At 44.4% G+C, this 23162-nt stretch overlaps 1 protein-coding gene across 11 annotated transcripts; it reads left to right on the forward strand.

Annotated features, from left to right (window-relative positions):
• The first annotated feature begins 1047 nt into the window (after positions 1 to 1047).
• On the forward strand, positions 1048 to 22657 carry Tpd52l2 (TPD52 like 2). 11 transcript variants are annotated; one of them, XM_028885242.2, is made up of 9 exons: positions 1052 to 1214; positions 5378 to 5454; positions 7646 to 7794; positions 8624 to 8683; positions 14315 to 14416; positions 16979 to 17005; positions 18310 to 18351; positions 19432 to 19480; positions 20997 to 22657. In XM_028885242.2, the coding sequence occupies exons 1-9, from the start codon at positions 1196 to 1198 to the stop codon at positions 21090 to 21092; spliced, it is 621 nt and encodes a 206-aa protein (XP_028741075.1). In that variant the 5' UTR covers positions 1052 to 1195; the 3' UTR covers positions 21093 to 22657. The 11 variants fall into 11 exon arrangements, with proteins under 11 accessions (XP_037061390.1, XP_028741075.1, XP_028741074.1 ...); XM_028885239.2 differs by having other exon boundaries at positions 1053 to 1214; positions 5309 to 5454; XM_028885241.2 differs by lacking the exon at positions 8624 to 8683 and having other exon boundaries at positions 5309 to 5454.
• The last annotated feature ends 505 nt before the right edge of the window (positions 22658 to 23162 follow it).

The following is a 23162-nucleotide window of genomic DNA, read 5'->3' on the forward strand; positions in this document are numbered from 1 at the left end:
AAGCTCTGGAGTTTTCTTTGAAAAATTACTTTATGCGCAGGAAGGCAGTGGCACACACCTTTAATCCCAGCACTCGGGAGGCAGAGCCAGGCAGATCTCTGTGAGTTCGAGGCCAACTTGGTCTACATAGCGAAATCCAAGACAGGCACCAAAACTACACAGACAAACCCTGTCTTGAAAAAAACAAAACAAAAAGAAAAAAAAAGAAGAAAGAAAAATCGTTTAGCCCCAGTTTGCTCATCTATAAACTGGGAGGAGGCTCCAGTGCTGCGAAAAAGAAATTGAGAAAGCACTGGGGTGCGTGCACAGGGCTGGTCTTCAGTTACTGGGATGGTCAACAGGCCCCTACTGTGTTCAGGGCTCTGTGAACTCTTCCAGTACTAGACTGCTAGCCGCCTCTGGCTGCAGAGAGCGGCGCCTGCAGGGCAAGAAGACGAATCACGTTTTCTGTATTTTTAGTGCAAGCCCCAGACAAGAAAAATGTCTTTATAAAGAGGCTGCAAGTACAACTTAATTCGGTAGAGTGCTTGCTTAGCATGCATTAAGTTTGGGATTCTCGATCCCCGATACGGTGTAAATCTGCTATGATAGCTCACTCCTGTAATCCTAGCACTAGGGAGGTGGAGCCCAGAGGATCGTTAAATTCAAGGCCATCCTAGTTTTCATAGTCAGCAGTCTCAAAAACCAAAACCAAAATAATTTACCGGAGGCGGGGAGAGGTTGATTGGGGGCTGGAGGGTGCACAGGCCTGAGTTTGACCCGCGGTGCCTGGTCGAGGAGCTCGTGGGCAGTCAAGGGTATGATGGGGGTCAGCGCACTGAGACACAAACCAAACCGTCCCTCGAGCTTCGGCTGCTCTGGCCTTTTCACCCAGGAATTTTACTGTGGAACCAGCCTGGGTGAATTACTTCCCGCTTCGTTGTAGTTTGGAGCTATAAAATTGAACGATTAGTCTTACGTAGGGCCAGAGGACGTTCTCATTGGACACCATTTGAGTGGGGGCCGGGAAGAAGGCGGAGCACAAATCCAGGCGGAAGTAAGGCGTCGCGTCGCTGATTACGTAATACTGCTGCGGCCCGACAGTTCCACTGGCTCGCGTGTACGCGGCTGCCAGCTTCCAGTACTTGGTATTTGGCTCCTCTATTGCCTGCGATCCTTGCTCCGAGGCCAGCTACGGCTCAGCTGTCATCTGAATATGGATTCCGCCAGCCAAGGTACCCGCAAATGGTCAGGGGCCGCGTCGCATTCCGGTAGTCGCGACTCGGCCCCCCAATCCTCTCAGTCTCTGCCGGTCCGATTCACGTCCTCTCTTCGGTCGACAGACCCTTGACCTCAAGGCTACTGATGGCCGTGGTGTGTGTTCTGTTACTGCCTTGCCACGGCACCTGGGCCTTCCCCGGGATCGCTCTGAAGTGGCGTTCCTCGGCGCCCTCTCGGTTCCTAGAGTTTCCTAACTCTAGACATTTCTTCTTATGCGGTTCACTATCTGTGCGCCACTTGCTGGCTCTGCGGCCCTCTATCTTTCGCTGGGCCCTTGGGAATAAATACCCCATCTGGTGCTGGACTCCAGCCGAGGCATTGTGGGAGGCTCTTTACAAGGAAGGGGCGGTGCAACCATCCTTGTGTTTAGAGCAGTGCCTCTTGGGTGGTAACGCTGCTGTAACCTACTTAGGAGTTTGCCTCATGGGAGAAGGGTAGAGTGAGTCAGGGGCACACCCAGAACAGATCTGTTGCTAAAACAGACACCAGAGACCAGTATGAGGTTGCCACCGAGAAGTGTGGCTCAGGCTCAGGAGATTAAAATCTTGAGACGGTGGTACAAGTGGGAATGCTCACTTAACTACACTAGCTAAACTCAAAAAGCTTTTCTACGGTTTGACCTGCAACGACACATTACCTAAGCATTATAATTTCTGGGTTTTTTTTTTTGCGGGGGTGGGGGGGACACGTTGAGACAGGGTTTCTCTGTGTTTCCCTGACTGTCCTGGAACTTGCTCTGTAGACTAGACTGGCCTCAAAATCAGAGATTCACCTGTCTCTGCCTCCCAAGTGCTGGGATTAAAGGCAAGTGCCCCCAACCTCCACCTCCCAGCAGAATTTCTGGGTTCTTACCATTCTGGACATTCTGGATGTTTTTTTACTTTGATGGGTATTTGCAAATTCATTGAACTTTGAAAGTTCTCATGTAGAGTGTCCTTTCCTGGAGCCTCAGTTGGTCTAAACCTTTTCCAGGTTTGGCCTGATTTCTGCTCCTTCCAGGCAGCTGTTCTGGTCTCAAGAGTCTTCTTTGCAGCCTTTCTCCTCTGAGAGTCTTCTTTGCAGCTCAGTTTCACTTGTCTCTGAGGGAGTTTCAGCTTTTATTGTTGATTGTGGCAGGGAGAGCCTTAGAGAATCTAGTTAGTTTCAGGGACTTCCTGAAGCTATTTTGAGTGGTTTGCCTTCCTGCTTAAGGAGCTTTCCCTGCAGGATGGAATCTTTCCATTTCAGAGGACACTATTTACACGACAGTGATAAAGGCCTTTCCGTAGTAGGTGTGAGGCAGTGGTTCTAGCCTGGCACCACAATAAAAAGGAAAGGAAAGAGAGGAGAGAAGGAGAGGAAGAGAGGACAAATTTGAAGTCACTGGCATCCTCAACAGATAGTAAACACAGCCCATTTCCCAGCCAGGTTCACATAAAACTTGGTTCTTCTGTGTGCTGGCTAGTTTTTATGTCAACCTGACACAAGTTAGAGTCATTGAGAAGAAGGAATCTTTTGGGTTTTGTTTGTTTCCAGACAGGGTTTCTTTGTGTATTCCTGGCTGTCTTGGAACTAGCTCTGTAACCAGGCTGGCCTCAAACTCACAGAGATCCACCTGCCTCTGCCTCCTAAATGCTGGGATTAAAGGCGTGCACCACCATTGCCTGGTGGGAAGAAGAAATCTTAATTGAGAAATACATTCATAGGATTGACCTGTAGGCAAATCTGTAGGGCATTTTCTTGATTGATTGATGTAAGAGGACCCAAATTACTGCCATCCCTGTGCAAGTGGTTCTGATAATATCAGAAAGCAGGTGAAGCAAGCCAGTAAAAGCAGCGTCCTCCATAGCCTCTGCATCAGCTCCTGCCTCCAGGTTCCCACCCTGACTTCCTTTGATGATGGACTGTGATGTGTAAGTAAAGTAACCCTTTCCTCCCAAAGTTGCTTTTGGTCATGGTGTTTTTGGTTTTTTTGAGATGGTTTCTCTGTGTAGTTTTGGTTCCTGTCTTGGATCTTGCTCTGTAGACCAGGCTGGCCTTGAATTTACAGAAATCCACCTGGCTCTGCTTCCCAAGTGCTGGGACTAAAGGTGTGTGCCACCACTGCCCGGCAGTTATGGTATTTTATCACACTAATAGAAATCCTAAATACAATACCCTGGAACAACAGAAAACACTCTCCAGCCCTATAATTGTAGAGATTTTTGAGATAGTTAGTTTGAGTAGATTCAGCACAATGACTACAAATAATGAAATAAACTCTCAGTTAAAAGATCTTAGTTAAGCCAGGCAGTAGTGATGCATGCCTTTAATCCCAGCACTTGGGAGGCAGAGGCAGTTTGAGACCAGCCTGATCTACAGAGTGAGATCCAGGACAGGCACCAAAACTACACAGAGAAACCCTGTTTCAAAAAAAACCAAAAAAAAAAAAAAAAAAAAAAAAAAAAAAAAAAAAAAAAAAAAAAAGAAAGAAAAAAAAAGAAAGAAAGAAAAGAAAAAAAAATCTCAGTTAAAAATTCAAGTCATGAGGAGCTGGAGAGATGGCTCAGCAGTTAAGAGCCTGACTGCTCTTCCAGGGGACTCAAGTTCAGTTCCCAGCACCCACATGGCAACTCACAATTATATTAACCCCAGGATCTAACACCCTCACACAAACATACATACAGGTAAAAACACCAATAAAATAAAATAAAATTAAAAATTCAAGTCATGAACTGGCAAGATAAAGGTGCTTACCTGAATTTGATGCCCACATGGTACCTTGTGTGCCTGGTGCCAGTGGAGGTCAGAAGAGGGCATTGGACCCCTGGGAAGTGAAGTGACAGGTGGTTGTGAGCTACTGTGTGGGTGCTGGGAATTAAACTAAGGTCATCTGGAAGAGCAGCAAGTGCTCTTAGCCACTGAGCAATCTCTCCTGTCCCATAAATAAATAAAATTTCAAAAGTTACTTGCATGAAACAAACAAAACAGTCAAAGTTAGTTACTTAAAAAAAAAATACAATTAGGCGTGGTGGCCCACTACTTTAATCCCAGCACTAGGGAGGAAGAGGCAGGTGCATCTATGAGGCCAGTATGGTCTACAAAATGAGTTCCAGGACAGCCAGGGCTACAGAGAAAAACTTTGTCTCAAAAAAACAAAAGATTAAAAAAAAAAAAAAAAGTCTTTAAAAAGATTTCTAGCTACTGTTGAGTAGAACATCTGGTCTTTTAGTGTTTTCAATTTATATTTAGGAGATTTTAGAATTTGTTTAGTTGACAAACTTTTATGTGATTAAAGATGTTTTCCTTTCTATTTTATGTTTTAGACCAGGCTGGCGTTGAACTCACAGAAGTCTGCCTGCCTCTCCCTCCTGAGTGCTAGGATTAGAGATGTGAGCCATCATGCTCATAAGAATGACTTTCTTTATTTGGTATCTGCTAAGATATTTGTGCAGATAGGAAGATGTGCTTAATGTGAAGAAAAATTGGTGACTGCAGGAATTTGAAGTGGATCTAGTATTATAGGTGTGTAGAAGAATGTACTTTTATCTTTGTACATATGGCAGTCTCCTGTCAGAGGTTCAGAGGATCAGGGATGGGATTAAAAGTGATTTTTGTTTTGCTGATTTCTTATTGGGGTTTAATGACTAGCATATAATTCATGTAAGTAATCTTTAGCATTCCCTGAGTTGAATGGAAAGTAATGCTTGCTGTATTTACTTCCTTCACTCCATGGGGGGGAAAAATTGGAAGATTTATTAGATTGGACTGCTTTCTTTGAAGCAGGGTTTCTTGCTTTAGAAGATAGTATTTCAAAAGGGAAACCAGAACCTATGGTTTGGCTGCTTTAACTAGCTAGTGTTTCTTGTATTCTAGCAACACAGGTGGTATTGGGTTTGCATCTCAGGTGCCCAAGAAGTAGCTGTTCTCCATCCAATGCCCAGATCATCATCATAGGCTTTTGGAGGTATTTCTAGTTTCCAGTGTTCTCCTGCTTCTTTTGGCCGTCTATTTCCTTCCATTCTTGCTTCTTTCCCAGTAGAGTTACAAATTACTTGACACTTTTTGACTTCATTTTTGTCTTTGACAGATATCAACTTGAATTCTCCTAACAAAGGTGTGCTGTCTGATTTCCTGACTGATGTCCCTGTTGACCCAGGTGTGGCCCCCCGAACTCCAGCTGTAGAGGGCCTGACAGAGGTGGAGGAAGAAGAGCTTCGGGCTGAGCTTGCTAAGGTGTCTTGGTTTTATTTCCTGTTGTGGGGTAATTGTGAGTCCTTTTGGGTTATATAGAGAGTAGAACACTTTATCCTGTGACAGAGCTGTTGCTGGGGTATTACTTGCCTTCTGTGTCTGCTGGGTTCTCTCTTCGTATGTGCCTACTTCTAAAGTGTTGACTTGAATCACCTGTTGGAAGAGGCAGGCCCTGATCTCATCTTACCACCTCTGTCTGGAAATACTAGGTGCCCCATGAAGATGATGTCTACACAATAATGTCTCCAAGTATGCTGTTTGCTGGTATTAACACTTGAAAGTCATTTTTAGGACATCATGAATCTGTGTCTACTGGCTCTTTTTAGTTTTAGTTTGTTTTGGGTTGACCTCTACTTCATCTGCTTCTCTATCTTCCAAGTGGCACCATGTTTACTTTTGTTTCTTTTTCCTTTTTTTTTTTCCAAGACAGAGTTTTCTGCTTAGCAACTTTGATTGTACTGGAACTCACTCTGTAGACCAGGTTGGCCTGGAACTCACAGAGATCCGACATCCTCTGCCTCCCGAGTGCTGGGATTAAAGGTATGCGCCACCACCGCCCAGCTCTTTTTTATTATCTTTTTCATGAGTTTGACCCCCATATGGGGGTCAAGCAGTTGTCTCCTGGGACTATCTATAGGACTGTACTTCCATGCCTGACTGAAAAGGAATTCTTATTCAGTGTAGCTATTTATACTGGGACTAAAAATATTGGGAACACATTCTGTAGTGGGAAAGCTTCAAAAATTGTTCTTTCCAGAAGTCACTTTTCTTTTAAAAGTTCAGGTCCTTATTAGCAAAGTGGCATACATCTTTAATCCCCCAGCACTTGGGAGGGAGAGTCAGGTAGATTTCTTCAGATCTCTGTGAGTTTGAGGTGAGCCTGGTCTACAGATTGAATTCCAGGACAGCTAGGACTGTTACACAGAGAAACCCTGTCTCAAACTCTCCCCCACCCCCAAATCTTTCTTTTAAACTGAAACTGCCATAAGAACAAAGGAGAGGCAGGTGGTGGTGGTGGTGGTGGTGGTGGTGGCACACAACTTTAATCCCAGCACTCAGGAGGCAGAGACAGGTGGATCTCTGAGTTCAAGGCCAGCTTGGACTACAGATTGATTTCTGAAGGCTAGGGCTACACAGAGTAACCCTGTCTCCAAACCAGAAAGAGAGAAGGAGAGGGAGAGGGAGGGCGTGGGGGAGGGGGAGAGAGAGAGAGAATTGGCTCTCACTAAGGCTTGGAGCTGGCCTCTGGAACAACAATAATTGCCATTAGAAATGTTTCTCTCACACCTAGGTCTCTGTTTCTCTGTCAATTCTGCTTCCTTTTTACTATATAGGGCATTCCTCTGTGGGTCTTTACTTCTAGCAGATTCAGTTGCTATGTCTAAGCCAGGCCCAGAACCCATTGGAAGAGGAACTTGTGTCCTAACACTCATGTCCACTCTCATGGGAGAGCTCCGATAAGGCTCATTTGGTTGTCCTGAGACTTAAGGGAAATGGGAGAAGTGGTTGGCAGTCCTTGAGAACTACTGACTAGTGTGGGTTTAGTTTTCCAGAAGTTGGGGTGCTGAGGCCATATAAAAGCAGAATAGCTGCCATTGTGGATGCTATTTTTAAGACAAACTGTTTCTGTAAGTAAAAACTTCTTTAGAAAGTCTCATTATGACATGGGTAAGGATGTTTGTTGGTTACTTCCTGTAGTAGTCATAGCCTTTTGTGGGGGGACCAGCTCCCACATCTATTTACTCCAGGGACTCTTGAGGAGTGAGGGATAAGAGATTTAGATAGAAATATAGAGGAGAGAGACAGATAGAAACACAGGATAGCCTTGGGAGGGCCTGGGTCAAAACCCACCAGCCCCTTCTATCTCTACTAAAGGTCTTTTAAAGGAATGCCAAGGGGTGGAGCAAAAAACTTCCCCCCAGCACAGCCAAGTGCAGACCATCCCAAACACTTGGTGACCATGCACGTGGTCAAGCCATCCCTTAATGCAGCCCTGCTGTATAAAGCAAGCTCAGATCTCACTAGAAAATCTTTGTGGGTTCCCACAGCCTCTCATGTCAACTGCATTTTTATTTTATTTTTTGTGGTGTTGGGGTTCTAATTTAGGGCCTCATATATGCAAGGCAAGCATTCTACCAACTGAGCTATATCCCCAGCCCTGCTTCTTTTACAGGTGGAAGAAGAAATTGTCACTCTACGCCAGGTCCTGGCAGCCAAAGAGAGGCACTGTGGAGAGCTGAAAAGGAGGCTGGGCCACTCTACTTTAGGGGAGCTGAAGCAGAACCTATCTAGAAGCTGGCATGATGTGCAGGTCTCTACTGCGTAGGTACCAGTCCCATGGTGGTCCCATATTCCTTTGGCTAAGAAAGTGTTCACTGGGGTATGCCTCTTTCTTGTGGATAGAGTATAAGAGTGCTGGGGAATGAGATGCTTTGCAACAATCAGTATTAAATGAGCCTGCTGGGAATAGGTAATCAGAAGACTTGAGTTCTTAGGGACTGTGTCTATGTTTACTCACAGCATGAAATCTACATGTGTTTGGAAAGGTGGATGGACTTAGCTAGGTGTCCAAGTAGAAAGTGTTTCTGCTGGGTCCAAGTTGGTCAGAGCACCAATGAGGCCCTTAGAATAACTTTTCTGGTCTGTAGAAGTGGGTACTAGTCTTACATGTGACTGAGCTGTCAGAATTTGGTTAGAGTTTGCCATGTTTGTGTCCATAATTCTCCTTTGTTACAACATTCCTTTGGGGGATGTCTCCAGAAGCTTTTTACTAAAGAAGCAAAAATTGAATCACATTTTGTAAATTTCACCTATAGGAATCCCATGTTTCTGTACTAGGATGTTGGGGACTTTGAGTCCAGACTCATGTCAGAGCATGCAGGGGCCATGGGCTGTGCCCTTCTCTGGAGCCTTCTATTAAAAGACCAGGTGCTCCTGTGTTGTGTTTGGGAGAGGGTGTGATCATCTCTGTCCTGTATAGTCCTCCTAGCTAGACCTGGGCCTACACAGGTATGATAGTGGCACTGTTTGGGTGGGCTGCAGACCAGGAGTCTTGCCAGATGGTGTTTCTGTCTTCTCTGGAGTCTTACCTGCAGCCTGAAGCCTGGGTTTAAATCATTCCAGATATTCATCACAGACTTTCTGTTTTTAGCTATGTGAAAACGTCTGAGAAACTTGGAGAGTGGAATGAGAAAGTGACCCAGTCTGACCTGTGAGTGTCCATGCTGTCAGTGTCCTTCCTCACTCTTCTCTCTGTCTCCCTGTGGCAGGGAAGCTGTGCATCCTTGGCACAAACTGTCTTTCAGTGCTTGCTGGCTATCGTTCTCTTCCCAAATATAAATAAAAGTATTCTTTAAATACCAGAAGGATAGAGTACAGTAGTTAGAGAAATCCACTCCGTCACCAGATCATGCTTAAAGTCCTCTGCCTGATTATATGTCGTTCCTGAACTGAGTGGGCAGTGTCCCTGAATAGTATATACACCCTGACTTGTGGCAGTGACATGGTGGTTGATGCCTTCTGACCTGTTGGTGGTGGTGGATTTTTGTACTTGATTTCTTCCTGTCCTCTACCCTCAGATTCAGCCCCAGCTGTTGGTGTATGAGAGATTCTTGGGTTGGCGTAGGAATAATGGTGGCACATGTTGGTGGGTTCATGAAGTTCTGTGGTCTGGAGGTGCTGCACTGTCAGCCATATAAAATGTCAGCAGAGCATGAATTACTTGTAGATAATCCTATATGTCTGTCAAAGCTATGTCTTGAGATCCTTAATCTAGGTAATGGCATGTCATTTACCCATGTAATAGTCTGATTATAATATCTGTGTCCTCTGCTGGGTTGATGCATGATTTAATCAGATTTAACCATCTCCATGAGGAGATGGTTTCTGGCAGGATTTGACTGCCAGAGAATAGTCTGCTTTTAGAAGGAAATGCTGACATGGTTACTATAAAGCTTAGGGGAGAAGTCCTCCCATGCATGGACTGAAGGAAATTCTGCTGAGCTTATTTACCTATTTATTTTAAAGGTACCTGGAGACCACCTTCGTTCCCTGTGCGTGTAGGGCCTTAAGGGTCTGGTGTCATATGGGAAGCAGTCAGGTATAGAAAGCTCTGGTTTGTTTTGGTTCAAAACCTTAGCTTTCTTATGAACACTTCAGGACTGCACTAGACAATGAGTTTGCTGGAAGCATATATTCCCTAGGTAAAGACACTGTCATCTATGCTGCTAGAGCCCTAGACAGGCTCATAATGCAGATTCAACGTAAAGATAGTTGTAGCCAGGACTCCAATTTATAGTAAGGCTCATTAAGGAAGGGAATGGCTCAGTTACCTTTAGCCTACTGGCTATGGGTGGGATAGGACCTCTGTTGGTCTTTTCTGTGTCGAACACACAGATTGCAAGCCCAGTGCCACTTTGAGATCTTTGGCAGCAGTTAACTCCGCAGCTCACACACAATTGAGCGTGTATGATAATGAATATTCAGAAACGGGTAATTCCTGGGGGGCGCTCACCAACCTAAGACAGAGCGCCTGTGTGGCCTGGGCAGGCATCTCCATGACGGGTAAGGTGACCTGCTGCCGTCCCATGCAACCTAAGTCAGAAGCTCATTTTTTAGTAAAAGGGGGACCTGTATGGCCCTGGCCCCCGTTTTGGGTAACTGTTGCCTTGCTTGCTGACCTTGACCTTGACATCCTCCCTATGCTAATTCCCTGCCGGGTTCAACCCTCCTGAATGCTTAAGGGAAGTTCCTTGTCTGTGTATCCTGCATAATGGGCATTATTAACAGCTTAGATGCAAGATTGTAAAACATCGGTAACGAACTTCTAACATTCGGGGTTCTCCCATTGTGCTGTAAGTCTGTATTTAAGACCTCTTCCCTCCAATAAATAGCATTCAGCATTAAAAAAAAAAAACGATAGTTATAGCCGTTTCTCAAGTCCTGCCCTTCCCTGCAGTCCCAGAACCACTTATAAAATAATCATTCAGAGGCTTAATATTAATTACTAATTGCATGGCCTATGGCAGGCTTCTTGCTAGCTAGCTCTTATAATTTTTTTTTAAAGACTATTTTATTATTCTGTATACAGTGTTCTTCCTGTGTGTTATGCCTGCATGCCAGAAGAGGGCATCAGATTTTATTACAGATGGCTGCGAGCCACCATGTGGGTGCTGGGAATTGAACTCAGGACCTCTGGACGAGCAGCAGCCAGTGCTCTTAACTGCTGAACCATTTCTCCAGCCCCCTAGCTCTTATAATTTAACTTATTTCTATTAATGGGTTGCCATGTGGTCGTGGCATTACCCGTCTATTGGCATCTTTGCTGGCATCTTGCTGCTCCTTCCACGGTGGCAGCTGGCATCTCTCCCAACTCCACCTTTCTCTTTCCTTGAATTTACTGCCTGCCTCTAAGTTGCCTTGCCGTAGGCCAGAGCAGCTTATTTATTAACCAATGGGAACAATATATATTCACAGCATACAGAAAAGATATTCCCTCAGCAGATAGTCTTGGGAGAAATGTGTATTCATTGTGTTTGAGAAATTGCCAGACAAAGAGCTGTCTGGGATGCCATCTTGAATATTTTTTCACAGAGGTCTCATGAAATACATGGGATTCTGCTATCTCCCAGAGAAGTCTATGGCTTTATGTGGAAGTGTAGCTTATGGAACACCCCATTCCAGTAACTTCCTGTGACAGAGGCCCTCTTCCAGGGTTTTGTCCCATCTTTTGGGGGAAGAGCTGTCAGCAGTGATTCCTAATCTGGATGCATTCTGCATTGAGAAACCAGGGTAATGGGAATAGGACTGAAGATACCACTTGCTCTGATTCCTCTGCCTGGTTAGTGCCTATCTTGATTAGAATTCAGGAGCTGGACTGCTGGCAGGATTGACTCTGCCTGGTGGTTTCACAGAGGAAGGCCATACGTGCAAGCTTCCTGACCTTCTTGACCCATGTGTTTTAGTTTCCTTTCAACCAGTAGCATGCTGGAGGACTGGAACAACATGGGATTCATTAGGTATGAGTGTCTGCCTGTAGGTAGAAGTTTCTCTCCAGCTTGCCTGTTCCTAAATACCCAGCAACTGCTTACAAAATAATTGACTTGGAGGCTTAATATTACTTATAAATGCTCAGCTGATAGCTCAGGCTTATTACTAACTGGCTCTTAAACTTAAATTAACCCATAATTCTTAATCTATGTTTAGCCATGTGGCTTGCTACCTTTTCTCAAGATAGCATTCTCATCTTACTTCTTCTGCATCTGGCTGGTGACTCCTTGACTCTGCCCTTCCTCTTCTCAGAATTCTCCTAGTTGGGTCACCCTGCCTATCCTTTGTGCCTGGCTACTGGCCAATCATTTTTATTAAACTAATTTGAGTAACAAATCTTTACAGTGTAGAAGAGAATTATTCCACAGCATTTTATAGTCTTAGGAGTTGTACTGCACTTAACACAGTTGAGATGCTGTGGGGGTGGGGCTTGCTTTCTTTTTTGTGTATAAAGGAGCATCCATGTTCTGTGGGTCATGAAACCCTGTTGCATTCTTTTTTAGGTAGCTATAACTAGAAACAACAGTGTTGAATGTACCACATAAACTCTGTAGTTATTAGTTGGTTCATGTTTTACTTTGAGTTCTTTGGGCTACAGTTAACAGCAGAATTAGTGTTAATCAGGGTAAGATGACAGAGAAGCCCCTGCTTTTAGCTTTGCATACTAACAAGGTTGCCCAAGTGTGGGTATAATGAGAATTAGTTGCTGTGGACAGGGAGCTGTATCCTCTGGTAAGCCTAAGAAGAAAGTAAGGTTAGCCTCAAAAGGAAGACTCTGAAAGGGCAGGGAAAACATGTCTACAATTGCTGACAGATACCCTGCCTGTTCTAGGTTCTTCTAAGACAGTGGTTTTCAACCTTCCTAATGCTGGTGACCCCCAACCATAAAATTATTTTTGTTGCTACATCATAACTAAAATTTTGCTATGTTATGAATTGTAAAATGTGAATATCTGATATGCAGAATATTTGGTATGTGCCTCTTGTGAAAAGGCCCTTGACCCCCAAAGAAGTCTTGACCCACAGGTTGAGAACCACTGTTTAAGAGGTCTAAGTCTCAAAAAGGAGCTGTCTAGGGAAGCACAGCACAGTGCTCCCTAGCTAACTGTCTGTTTCTGCTTTCCAGCTGCCACTTTCTGAGCTTAGCTTCCCCAGTAGTGTCATGTAGTGATTCCCAGGCTGCCAGTGAGTGTGTTTGTCTGGGTATATGAGGCTGTCACAGTTGGCCTGCAGCAGTAGAGCCTATGGACCTGAGTGATGACCTTATGACCTGCCTTCCTTCCTTCCTTCTCTTCCTCTTTTTTGAAATAAGGTCTTGCTATGGAGTTTAGTCTGGCTTCAGACTTTTCATCCTCCTACTTTAGCCTCCCAAGTGCTGGGATTGTAGGCATGTGCTACCATGACTGACTGACTAGAATATATTTGTTTTTGTTCTCTCTCTCTTTCCCCCCTCTCTGCCTCTGTCTTTTTCTGGTTTTCCTTCTCTTTCTCCTTTTTGTAGGTACTAGTTATCTTAAATTTATATTACTGCAAATAAATGCAGACCTTAGTTACCTTGAACTTGATGTTTTAAAGAAACACTTTGTTTTCAGTGAAGTGTACTTCTTATAGGAATCTTGCTTCCCTGGCTTTAGTAGGAAAGTGCTGTGTACCTTGGACTTGGGTATACTCAGGAGGCTGCAGGGCCCTTGTGGGTTACCAGACCTGTCTTTAACCTATGGACTGGCAGGTGCTTTTTACTAGACCTCCTATAGGAGGTAGGGGCTTGGAAAGCCAGTTACTGATACCCCACTTCAAGCTTTGCCAGGTGTGCTGGAGAGAAGTGCTTTAGGTTACCATGGTGTTACTAAGCAGCCTCATGAGTCTCCATCTATTCCTGGTTCAGCTTCAAGTTCCCCAGCTCCATCCAGTGAGGAGCTATGACCTAAAAGTTTTGAACGAGGCATTTGGTTATTTGGTTATGATCTTGGTTGTTTCAAAACTGCTGCCTTTTTTGTGGTAGCAAAGCCAACAGGGAAGCAAGATTCTTATGATGGACTCCATAATATCTCTGCCCATTATTACATTCATCCCATTGGTGTTAAGGTTATAGAGCCATATCTCGGTGTAATGTGTATATATGTGGATAAGCAATAGAGGGATGGGAGGAGATAGGACTGGTGGTCTTGGTTGTGGGCCAACGCTGCCCATGCACTGTAGAGGGAACATGAGAAAGGGATGTTTATGTTCTAGAAGAATATTATCTAGAAAGTGCTGGAAATCAAAGGGCTCTTCAGTGTAATGAAGGCACTGTACAGGTTCTAACCCACATTGGGGATGTCCTTCATGGATGCTCTTCAGCTTGTGTTTTCTTGTCTCAGAAGACTGTTTTATGTGGGAATTGGAAGGAGAAGCTTTGAACTTAAATTGACTTGATAAGAAGCTGAGACCTTTCTTGGCCTTTGCTGCTTCAGTATTGCCTGCCCAAGTATGCTGCCAGACCCAGCATGTCTGTGGTCTGTTTTCTCTGTAGTTAGTAGGTTTTAGCTTCCTGAGCAGTCAGAAGTATCATAAGAAAACAGAAGCATGGTAAAGTCTCAGATCAGGTTTAGATGAATTGGAAGTTGAGGAACTGGCGTAGATCAGCATTGTAGGGACCTAGGGAGCATGCCACCACCACCTAGTGAGTGTTTACCACCTGCTCAACTCCTCCCTGATTTTCCCATGAGTGCTCTCTATACACTTTGTTTCTTTGGTGATGGACTGCTGCTGCCCTTGCTGTTTAGTTAGTCTAATTGGTGTGTCTTTTCCCCAGCTACAAGAAGACTCAAGAAACCCTTTCACAGGCAGGACAGAAGACATCTGCTGCCTTGTCCACCATGGGCTCTGCCATCAGTAGGAAACTCGGAGACATGAGGTAAGCAGTTAGAAACCTGCTTCAAGTCAAGGGTTTAGACATATAACATAGGAACACCCATGATAACCTGGACCAATCTACTATAGACCTTTGTTTGTGAGAATTCCTCTGGCTCCTGTTGTCTGTCTTTGGCTATTTATGTATTCCTTGGAAAGAAAGGTCACTAGTTTCTTTCCCTGCAGCTCTTTTGCAAAGCAGTGATGTAGCCTAGGAATTGGGAGTCATGATGGGATGGGATGTACATTAAGGCAGGTCACATGTTGTCTTTAGGATCAGCTTGGGGCTTCTTTAACTATGAGGTGATATGTCTAGTGGTGGGTAGTTGCTGATTATGCCACTGGTATCCTGGCCAGCTCCCAGGAACTACCATTGTGTTCTTCCTGAAAAGTAGGTTGCTTGCTCATTACAGGTGTTTTCACTCCGTGTGTGTTTGCATTTTTGTTGTCCTTTTGTGATAGTTTCTTACTCTGCAATCCAAGCTGGTCTTGAACTCATGATAATTTTACTGCATCAGCTTTCCAAATTCGGGGATTATAGGCCTGGGTACCACACTCAGCTTTTACTCCTTTTTTAGTCTGTTCAGAGCATTCTGGGTAGAAATCTGATAGGGTGGGCAGCCCTTGGTGTTGACGGAAATGGCTCTGAGCCTTTTTTTTTTTTTTTTTTTTTTTTTTTTTGAGACAGAGTCTCATTATGTATAATTAACTGGCCTTGAACTCACTATGTGGATCAGGCTGGTCTCAAATCCACAGAGATCCACCTGCCTCTACCTCCTGAATATTGGTGTATTGAAGGTGTGGATTCCATGCCTACTCTGTTTAGCTATCTTTTTGTTTTTTGTTCTTTTGAGGTAGGGTTTCTTTGTGTAGTCCTGGCTGTCCTGGAACTTGCACTGTAGACCAGGCTTGCCTTGAACTTACAGAGATCTGCCTGCCTCTGCCTCTGGAGTGCTGGGAATAAAGGCTCGTAGCACCACCACGTGACTATGTTTAGCTATCTTGATTGAGCTGTTTTATATGGTCTGCCTTTCTTTGGGAGCATTAGATATGATCCTGTTTCATTTCTTCTCCTTTTTGAAGAAGAAATAGTTTCTGTTTTCTCCTCAGAGAACTGGGATTTGCTATTGACCCCGTGGTATGTAGTCTTGGGACTATAGCAGGCAGTTAGCAGGGTCTCTGTGGCAGTGCTGCTGGCATAGTGCTGTCTGGTCTCACTGCTCTGGCATGTGTGGGCCAACCACAGTGCAGGGAGGGCTTTCAGAACAAGGTCCGAGAAACTGGTTCTTTCCAGTTGGGTGGTTGTGCTGGTTGTGTTCACCTTGCCCAAAGGGCTTCCTGTTTACTATGTGTCTTCCCCTGGGGAAGAGAGCCTGTCTGTTGGTGTTTGTATTAGTGTTTTGAACTCTGATCTCTCTGGTCCATAACAGAGCCCCATCATCTCATAATCACAGTGGTTTCTGAGGCCCAGGTCTATTATGCTAACAGTTTCTTGAGAATGCCTATTAGGCTCAGGAAGCTAATAGCATGAGTTTAGGAAGGATAGATGGATGTTGCTGTCTGTGGTGGACCAGTCCTAGAGTCATTGAAGCTCCAGGGGCCTCTGATAAACCCTGGACTTGGGATGGGAAGAGGGAAGTAGGCTTGATGACCCTACTTAAACCTAGAGTGCTGAGTGCATTCTTCAGTGGTTTCTTCTGTGTTGGGAGTAGCCTCTGCTCATAGATTGCAGCAATTTAGATGGGGAGGACTTCATTGTACTGTGGAGGAGTGGCCAGCTATATTCTATTATGCTAGCAGCTGCCCTTGGACATGCATATTCTAGGTTGGCCTCCATGATACAGCCTAGAGCCTTAGTGCTTAGCCTAGTATGTTATAGGTCATCTTATGGTGCTTGGGTTATTGTTTAGCTTTCAGAGACTCTAAGGTGCTCCATGGACATGAAGTGTTGGCCCAGCCTGGCTGGTTCACTGTGTCATATCTCAAGTCTTTACTCACTGGGCTACTTATATCTCAGGTATTTTCTTTAGACCTCTTTTTGCTTTCTCTTCCTTAACCTGTAGTTGTTTGAATTGTTATACATGTAACATTGCTCAGGCCGGGTGGTGGTGGCACATGCCTTTAATCCCAGCACTCAGGAGACAGAGAAAGGCAGATCTCTGTGAGTTCCAGGCCAATCTGAGCTACAGAGTGAGTTCCAGGAAAGGCGCAAAGCTACACAGAGAAACCCTGTCTAGAAAAACCAAAAAAAAAAAAAAAAACCCAAAAAACAACAACAACAAAAAAAAAAACAGTGCTCAGAAATACAATGCCATCAACCATTTGGTTGCCAGATAGGCTTTCTTAGCCTTTGTGGAGTCAGGATGGGGCTATGTATTCTCTCATTCCTACCAGTTTAAGCACTAAAGAAGCATTCACAGAGCGTTTTTTCACATGCTAACCCTACTTAATCTTCCAGAATTTGAACAGAGGGACATAGGGCTTCTGTTTGGGGTCTTATATGGCATTGGCCTCCCTTGCTTTAATAATGCTGTCTTTCTTCTTTTCTCCTGCTGCTATCTCTCAGGGCTCATCCATTCTCACACTCCTTTAGGTAAGGTGACCTTGGACATGACCTATGGGCACACCTGTATTAGGGCAGGGTGGACTCTGGTATGCCTATGGGAGACTTTGCTGTATAAAAGTAGGAAAGCCCCCTTTGCCTCAGGATGGTACCCAGGAGGCAGCTGCTTGCTCACAAGGCATGGTCTATATGACTGTTGGTGATGCACCAGTGCTTGTGGCTGACTGCCGCCTGAGGCGGCCATGCTGATGGATGCTGTGGGTCGCAGAAGAATCATGAGCCATAGTTATCTTTTTAGAGCTTTATTGGGAGAGGAAGAGAGAGAGGGAGTGAGGGAGGGAGGGAGGAGAGAGAGAGAGAGAGAGAGAGAGAGAAGAGAGAGAGAGAGAGAGAGAGGACAGACAGAAGGAGAGAGAGCAGAAAGAGAAGGGAACACACAGAGGGCCCGCCTGCTTTTCAGGCTGAGACGACGTCGCAGGCTGGTGATGTAATTAAGGACATAATCCTTACAATGACTGTCTCCTTTGAGTGCCTCATCTGGAACTCATTGGATTGCATGTTCCTGAGGCAATAAGTTACTGAACTAACATTATATGGCAAATGTCCATACCTAAGTTTATGCCTGAAAATAAGCATTTTTCACATAGGAGGAAATACCAACCCTGTCCCTTGTGTTCTCAATCCTATCATGTACAGACCCTGTGTTCTTGGTTGTGAGAAGCAACCCTGTGCTCCAGACTGAGCTGTGTCTAGTTATTTGAGAGCCCTTAGACACTCTTCTCCAGGAGTCTGCATGCTGACATCTGCAGTATCCCATATCCTAGTAGTAGGCATTGGGAGGTCTGAAGTCAAATCAGAGCAATCTGTGACATCATTCAGCTTGCTGTGGGCCCCTGAGGACTGTGGAACAAATATTCCCAAAGCCCCAGGCCTAGGTCTCCTTACAGTTTCCCTGTTTGTTTGTTATTTGTTTCTTTGTTTTGAGACAGAGTTTCACTATGTATTCCTGGTTGGGCTGGAACTTATCTTGAAGACTAGGCTGGACTTGAACTCAGAAATAGCCTTTCTAGTGGTAGGACTAAAGGTGTACGCCACCGGTTTCAGTTTCCCTGTTTTAATACTCTTCTTGGTCAGTGCCACACTATTCAGCAATGGCAGCATTGGAAATCTTTGGAGCTAGAAGAGGGCATTGTGTGGAAAGGGTCAGTAGCTTACTCTACTGTAGAGTTTTGTCTCTTCTTATATGTGAGCTAAGCTGGCAAGTGTGGTGGGCTGATCTGGCACCATGGGCTAATTCTTGCTTCCTTCTCTGCTTTCACCATGCTTCCAAGCAGCAGCTACTCCATCCGTCACTCGATAAGTATGCCGGCCATGAGGTAATGTATGCCTACTTCCATTGCTCTAGAACTGTCTCTGGGTGGGGGTGGGCAGCAACACCAGTCATAACCTTGTACTTCTATGTCCCCCAATCTATGTCTTCATTTTCCTGGCAGCTTCCTCTCAGGTAAAGACTGTCTGTAGACTGGCAAGAAAGAGCTCATGGGAAGGAAACTTCTTTTTAGGTTTAGGGAACCATTCTGTGAACCTATGACCCATACTTTACTTTGCAAGCTCTAGCTTTGGATGCCTGTGGTTTTAGCAGGGAGGGTTAGAGAGGCTGGCACATGGACCTGGGACCTCCACAGATGGATCTCTGGAGACCTGATTCTCAGAGCCCAACAGGACCATCTCTAGTCCGTTGCTTCTCACCTCTTTGGCCAAGCATAGTGCCTCAGCAAAGTCCATCCTTGTTAGGAAGATTGTTGTGCCTTAGTGTGTGAGGACCTTTCTCCTCTGTCTTTCTATCCTCTACTATTCCAAAACTGTCTGTGATTTCCCTTTTATGTTGTTTGTCTGAAGATATACTTGAAGGGCTCCAGGACTTCTCATAATCCCAACATACACACACACACGCCAAAAACAAAAACAAAAACCCAGAAGATATGATCAAGAGGTGGTTTTCTTGGGGTGATGTTCAGTTATACTCTAGGTGTGTTGACTCCAGTGATTTCCTAAAATGTGGGAACTTGACTGCATGATTTGTGATAATGAGGTACCACATTTTCACTTTCCTAGAAGGGATACCCAAGGGTGTCTTTTATTTTTTCAATGCTTGGTCACCCCATTGAGCTGCATCTAAGCTTAATCAGGGCTGTCTACTTAGATTGCAGCAAGGATCCTGCACACTGTAGTCAGGAGTTTACAGTACACTTAAATGGTATCTGGACCCAACCTGGAAAGCACCCAAAAATGACCCTGTGTAGAGTCTACAGTCATTGTACTCCTTTCTGCTGTGTCACATTTTCATAACGAGAGTCTAGGAGCTGGACATAGTCCTAACCCTAGGTCCTTTGATGTGAGGAAGGTGAGGTGACAAACCAATTGTTCATGCCAACATCTCCCTTCTCTCTTTAAAGGAACTCTGCAACCTTCAAGTCATTTGAAGACCGAGTGGGGACCATAAAGGTAACTATCCTTGGGCTGTATGTTTTCTTGAAGCATGGGTATGATCTATTGAATCAACTTTTTTATTATAGAGGACTCAGTTATTACAGGAACTCATCATATAGAGGTCTTTTGTGCCTCTCATGTTGTTCCTTAAGTAATAATATCTTACAGAACTTGAGTAAAGTCTCTGAACACAAAACAGCATGTTTTTGTTTGTTCTTAATTTTTTCTTTTTGAGACAGGGTCTCATTATGTAGCAGTTCTAGCTGACCTGGAATTTACTCTGTAGACCAGGCTTGCCTTTAACTCACTTTACCTGCCTCTGCCTCCTGAGTCCTAGGATTATAGGTGTATGCCACCAAACCCAGCTAAGTCACTATTCTAATTCATCAGTACCTCTGCAGTCATGCCTATCTTCCTTTTTCCTTTGCCCTGCCAACCCCTAATCTGTTCCTCATCTCTATTATTTTATCCTTTCAAGAATGTCTCTTAGGTTGTAGAGATGACTTGGTGGATAAAACACTTGCAGCACAAGAGTGAGAACTCAAATTCAGTTCTATTTCTTCTTTAAAATTTATTTGGGGGAGGGTGCATATATATATGCCATGGCACACATGTGGAGATCAGAAAACTTGTCTCTCCTTTTACCATGTGGATCCTAGGAATCAAACTCAGGTGGTCACGCTTGGTGGTAAGAACCTTTACCTGCTGAGGCTATTCTTGATGGTCCAAGGACTGGAACCTAGATCCCTAGCATGAAAAAGTCAGTAGGTATAGGTAGGCTGCCTATAATCCCACAATATTCTGGAGTTGAAGAGACAGGTATCTCCAGGGCAAGCTAGCTAGCTAGACTAGCTAAATTACCCAGCTCAGGGTTCGGTGAGATAATCTGCTTTAGTAAATAATATGAGGAATGATTAAGGAAAATATCTAATGTCAACCTCTTATCTGCACATGCATTCATACATACTATGCACACATAATCAAAATGTTTAATCTCAGCAGTTGGGAGGTAGAGGCAGGCAAATCTCTGTGTATTCTAGGCCAGTCTGGTCTACATAGAGAGTTCCAGGACAGCTATTGCTATATAATATACCCTATCTCAAAAATTTTTTTCTCTACTTTGTGTTTTGCCTGCGAGTACGTATATGCACTGGTCCTGTGGCGGTCAGAAAAAGGCAGTTGTGAGCCACTATGTAGGTGTTAGGAACTGAACCTGAATCCTTTTCAAGAGCAACAAGTGCTCTAGATTAACGAGCCATTTCTTCAGCTCCCTTCCCCAGATATATGTTTCTTAATATACAAAATATAATCAATCTAGTGGAACCACACAGTATGAATGCTTTTCTAAATATCACAATGTGTAATTCTTGGGGAACCTATACAGACTGTTGTGTGTCATTGACTCATTTCTTTTCATTGATGACTAGTGTTCATGTTGTGTATACTTGTGTAGGGAGTTGAACGTGTTCCCTGGACCTATTCTGTTTTCTGTTGTGTCTTAGGTTTACTTTCTCTGTTTTTTTTTCTATAGTCTAAGGTTGTGGGTAGCAGAGAGAATGGCATCGATAACCTCCCTTCCTCACCTGGAAGTGGTGAGCAGCCATTACCGGATCATGCCCCTTTCTAAGCTTGTCATAGCTTATCATCCACAGAATACAGAAGCACACCATCATCATCACAGCTGCAACTCTGCATGACAGAGCAACCAGCCAGGGCCAGTGAAGAGCTGGTTTTGAAGACAGTCATATCCATCTACATGCAGATGTGGCTGCTGCCTTGGCATGAATTAGAGAACAGTCTTGTACATAAATGTTTTACACTAAAGCTCATAGATGAAGCAGATCAATGTGCCATCCTTTCCAGGGCCACAGGAAGTGGACAGGGTGGAAGGGCCTGAGGAGTATTGAACAGGAGCCCATGGTCTCACCAGAATGCTGAGGGAAGAATTGTCAGGGGTATTAAGTGAACATCATTTCCTTGCCTGCCCTCCTCCCCCTAGCTCAGAAGGAATACACTCACCTAGGTCATATTGCATGGTTAACAGTTTTTCATATGGATTTGAGGAATGAGAGAGTTCTCTATTTTCTGAGACCCTAGAAAGGAAACATAAACTGCTTCATTCTTAGAGAATAACCTGGCTTTGGCAGAAGCAAATCCACTATTTTTTAAATGTGATGGACTTTTCAAAAATTAAATAGAAAAAAAGTGAGGCAAAACAACTTTAGCCTCATTATTGAGAAATATTTCTTTGAATTCAAGCCTTACATTGCCTTATGCTTTATTTGTTTATAGTCTTTTATATCCCTATAAATGAGGGTTCTTTAATGGGTTATGAGTACTATGTAGAGTTTTATCTCTGGCCCATCTCATACTCTGCCAGTACCAGTTAGTGCATTTTATTTCTCTAACACTTTCTCCTGGTGTGCAAAACTTGGTTCTTTTGAAGAATGGCATTTCCCTGTAGCTTTCCACTCGGGCCCACAAGGCTCTTGTGTTTGTGGGTCAGGAGGACTGAGAGAAGGAAAGAAGCCTCAATCTTTGGCATCTTAATGGGATGTGCCCTGCACAGTGTTGCTTTACTGACAGTGAGCGGGGCTCTGGTTCATAGTTCCTGCCTGCCTGTCCATTACACAAAGAATAAATGAGAAGCAGAACCAATGCTGCAGGTCAGGTATGGGATGTGGTTTTGGTTCAGCCAGAACTCTGCTGTCATCTTTTCTCAGGAGCTACAAAGATTTCTTTCTAAGTTCCCTTCTCCTGCCTCCAATTGCCACATTCTGCATCCTCTCAACGCCAGGGCCCTGAATGTTGGGAGGCATGGTCTGGAGGGAGGGGCAACACTGTGCCTTAATGGCTCTTAGCAGGGCAAAGACTTTGTCTGTTGTGTGCACATATCTGCACTCCTTGGATGAAGTGGGGTCCGTCCATTTTAGTGTCTGGTTTGATACAGTGTGATATATCCTTTGATTATCAAGAACCTTGAATACACTTTGAATACTATACCACACAAAGCAAGGAACAGTGAGGAACTGGGGAGCTGAAGAAGAGACATCTTGGTGTTTTTTTCTTCCAGGGTTAAAAACAATAGTTGTGTGAGGAGGCAGCTACAGGAGTGCAGGTCACTATTGTATCTTCCTACAAAGAATAACAGGCAACTTGTCAATAAAGCATTCCTTTGGAGTAAAATCCACATCCATTTGTTTGGTGTGTCTTTTAGGATAATGACAAAAGAGTGGGGGGTAAATATATGGTTCCTTGCTTTGAACGGCAGCAGGCAGGAGACAATCGTACAAATTACAAGTCTTTGGTGTACATATAAAGGGAGGGAATTGTATAGAAGCTGCATCTCTGGATGAGACCAGGCATGCATACCAGGCATGCAGTTAAGAGACTTGAAGTCCATTATCGAGATTGGATCCACTGAAGGGGCCTTTTTGTCCCTGTGATCATCAAGCTTTGCTGGTCTTTGCTGTGTGTTTGGGTCATACCCAGGAGCTTACCTGGCAGGAGTGGGCATTGGGAAGACCAGCATCTTAAACCCCACTGAGAGAAGACTGTCACTCCATGGCACAACAACCCTTAGGCGATATAATGATCTTATTCTGCAGATAAGGGGCCATGTGAAATAATGATGAATAATTGAAGAACCTTAAGTGCTTAGTGAACAGGTTAAGTTGGAGTTGTCCAGATCAGAAGC

This window comes from Peromyscus leucopus, chromosome 4 (assembly GCF_004664715.2).
Source record: "Peromyscus leucopus breed LL Stock chromosome 4, UCI_PerLeu_2.1, whole genome shotgun sequence".
Classification (NCBI taxonomy): Eukaryota; Metazoa; Chordata; class Mammalia; order Rodentia; family Cricetidae; genus Peromyscus; species Peromyscus leucopus.

Bases quoted from the DNA above. Each gene is read 5' to 3' on its own strand.
- Tpd52l2 (XM_028885239.2), top strand. The intron at 5,455-7,645 runs GTGTCTTGGTTT...CTTCTTTTACAG, and splicing joins TTCGGGCTGAGCTTGCTAAG to GTGGAAGAAGAAATTGTCAC. The intron at 17,006-18,309 runs GTAAGGTGACCT...GCTTCCAAGCAG, and splicing joins CCATTCTCACACTCCTTTAG to CAGCTACTCCATCCGTCACT.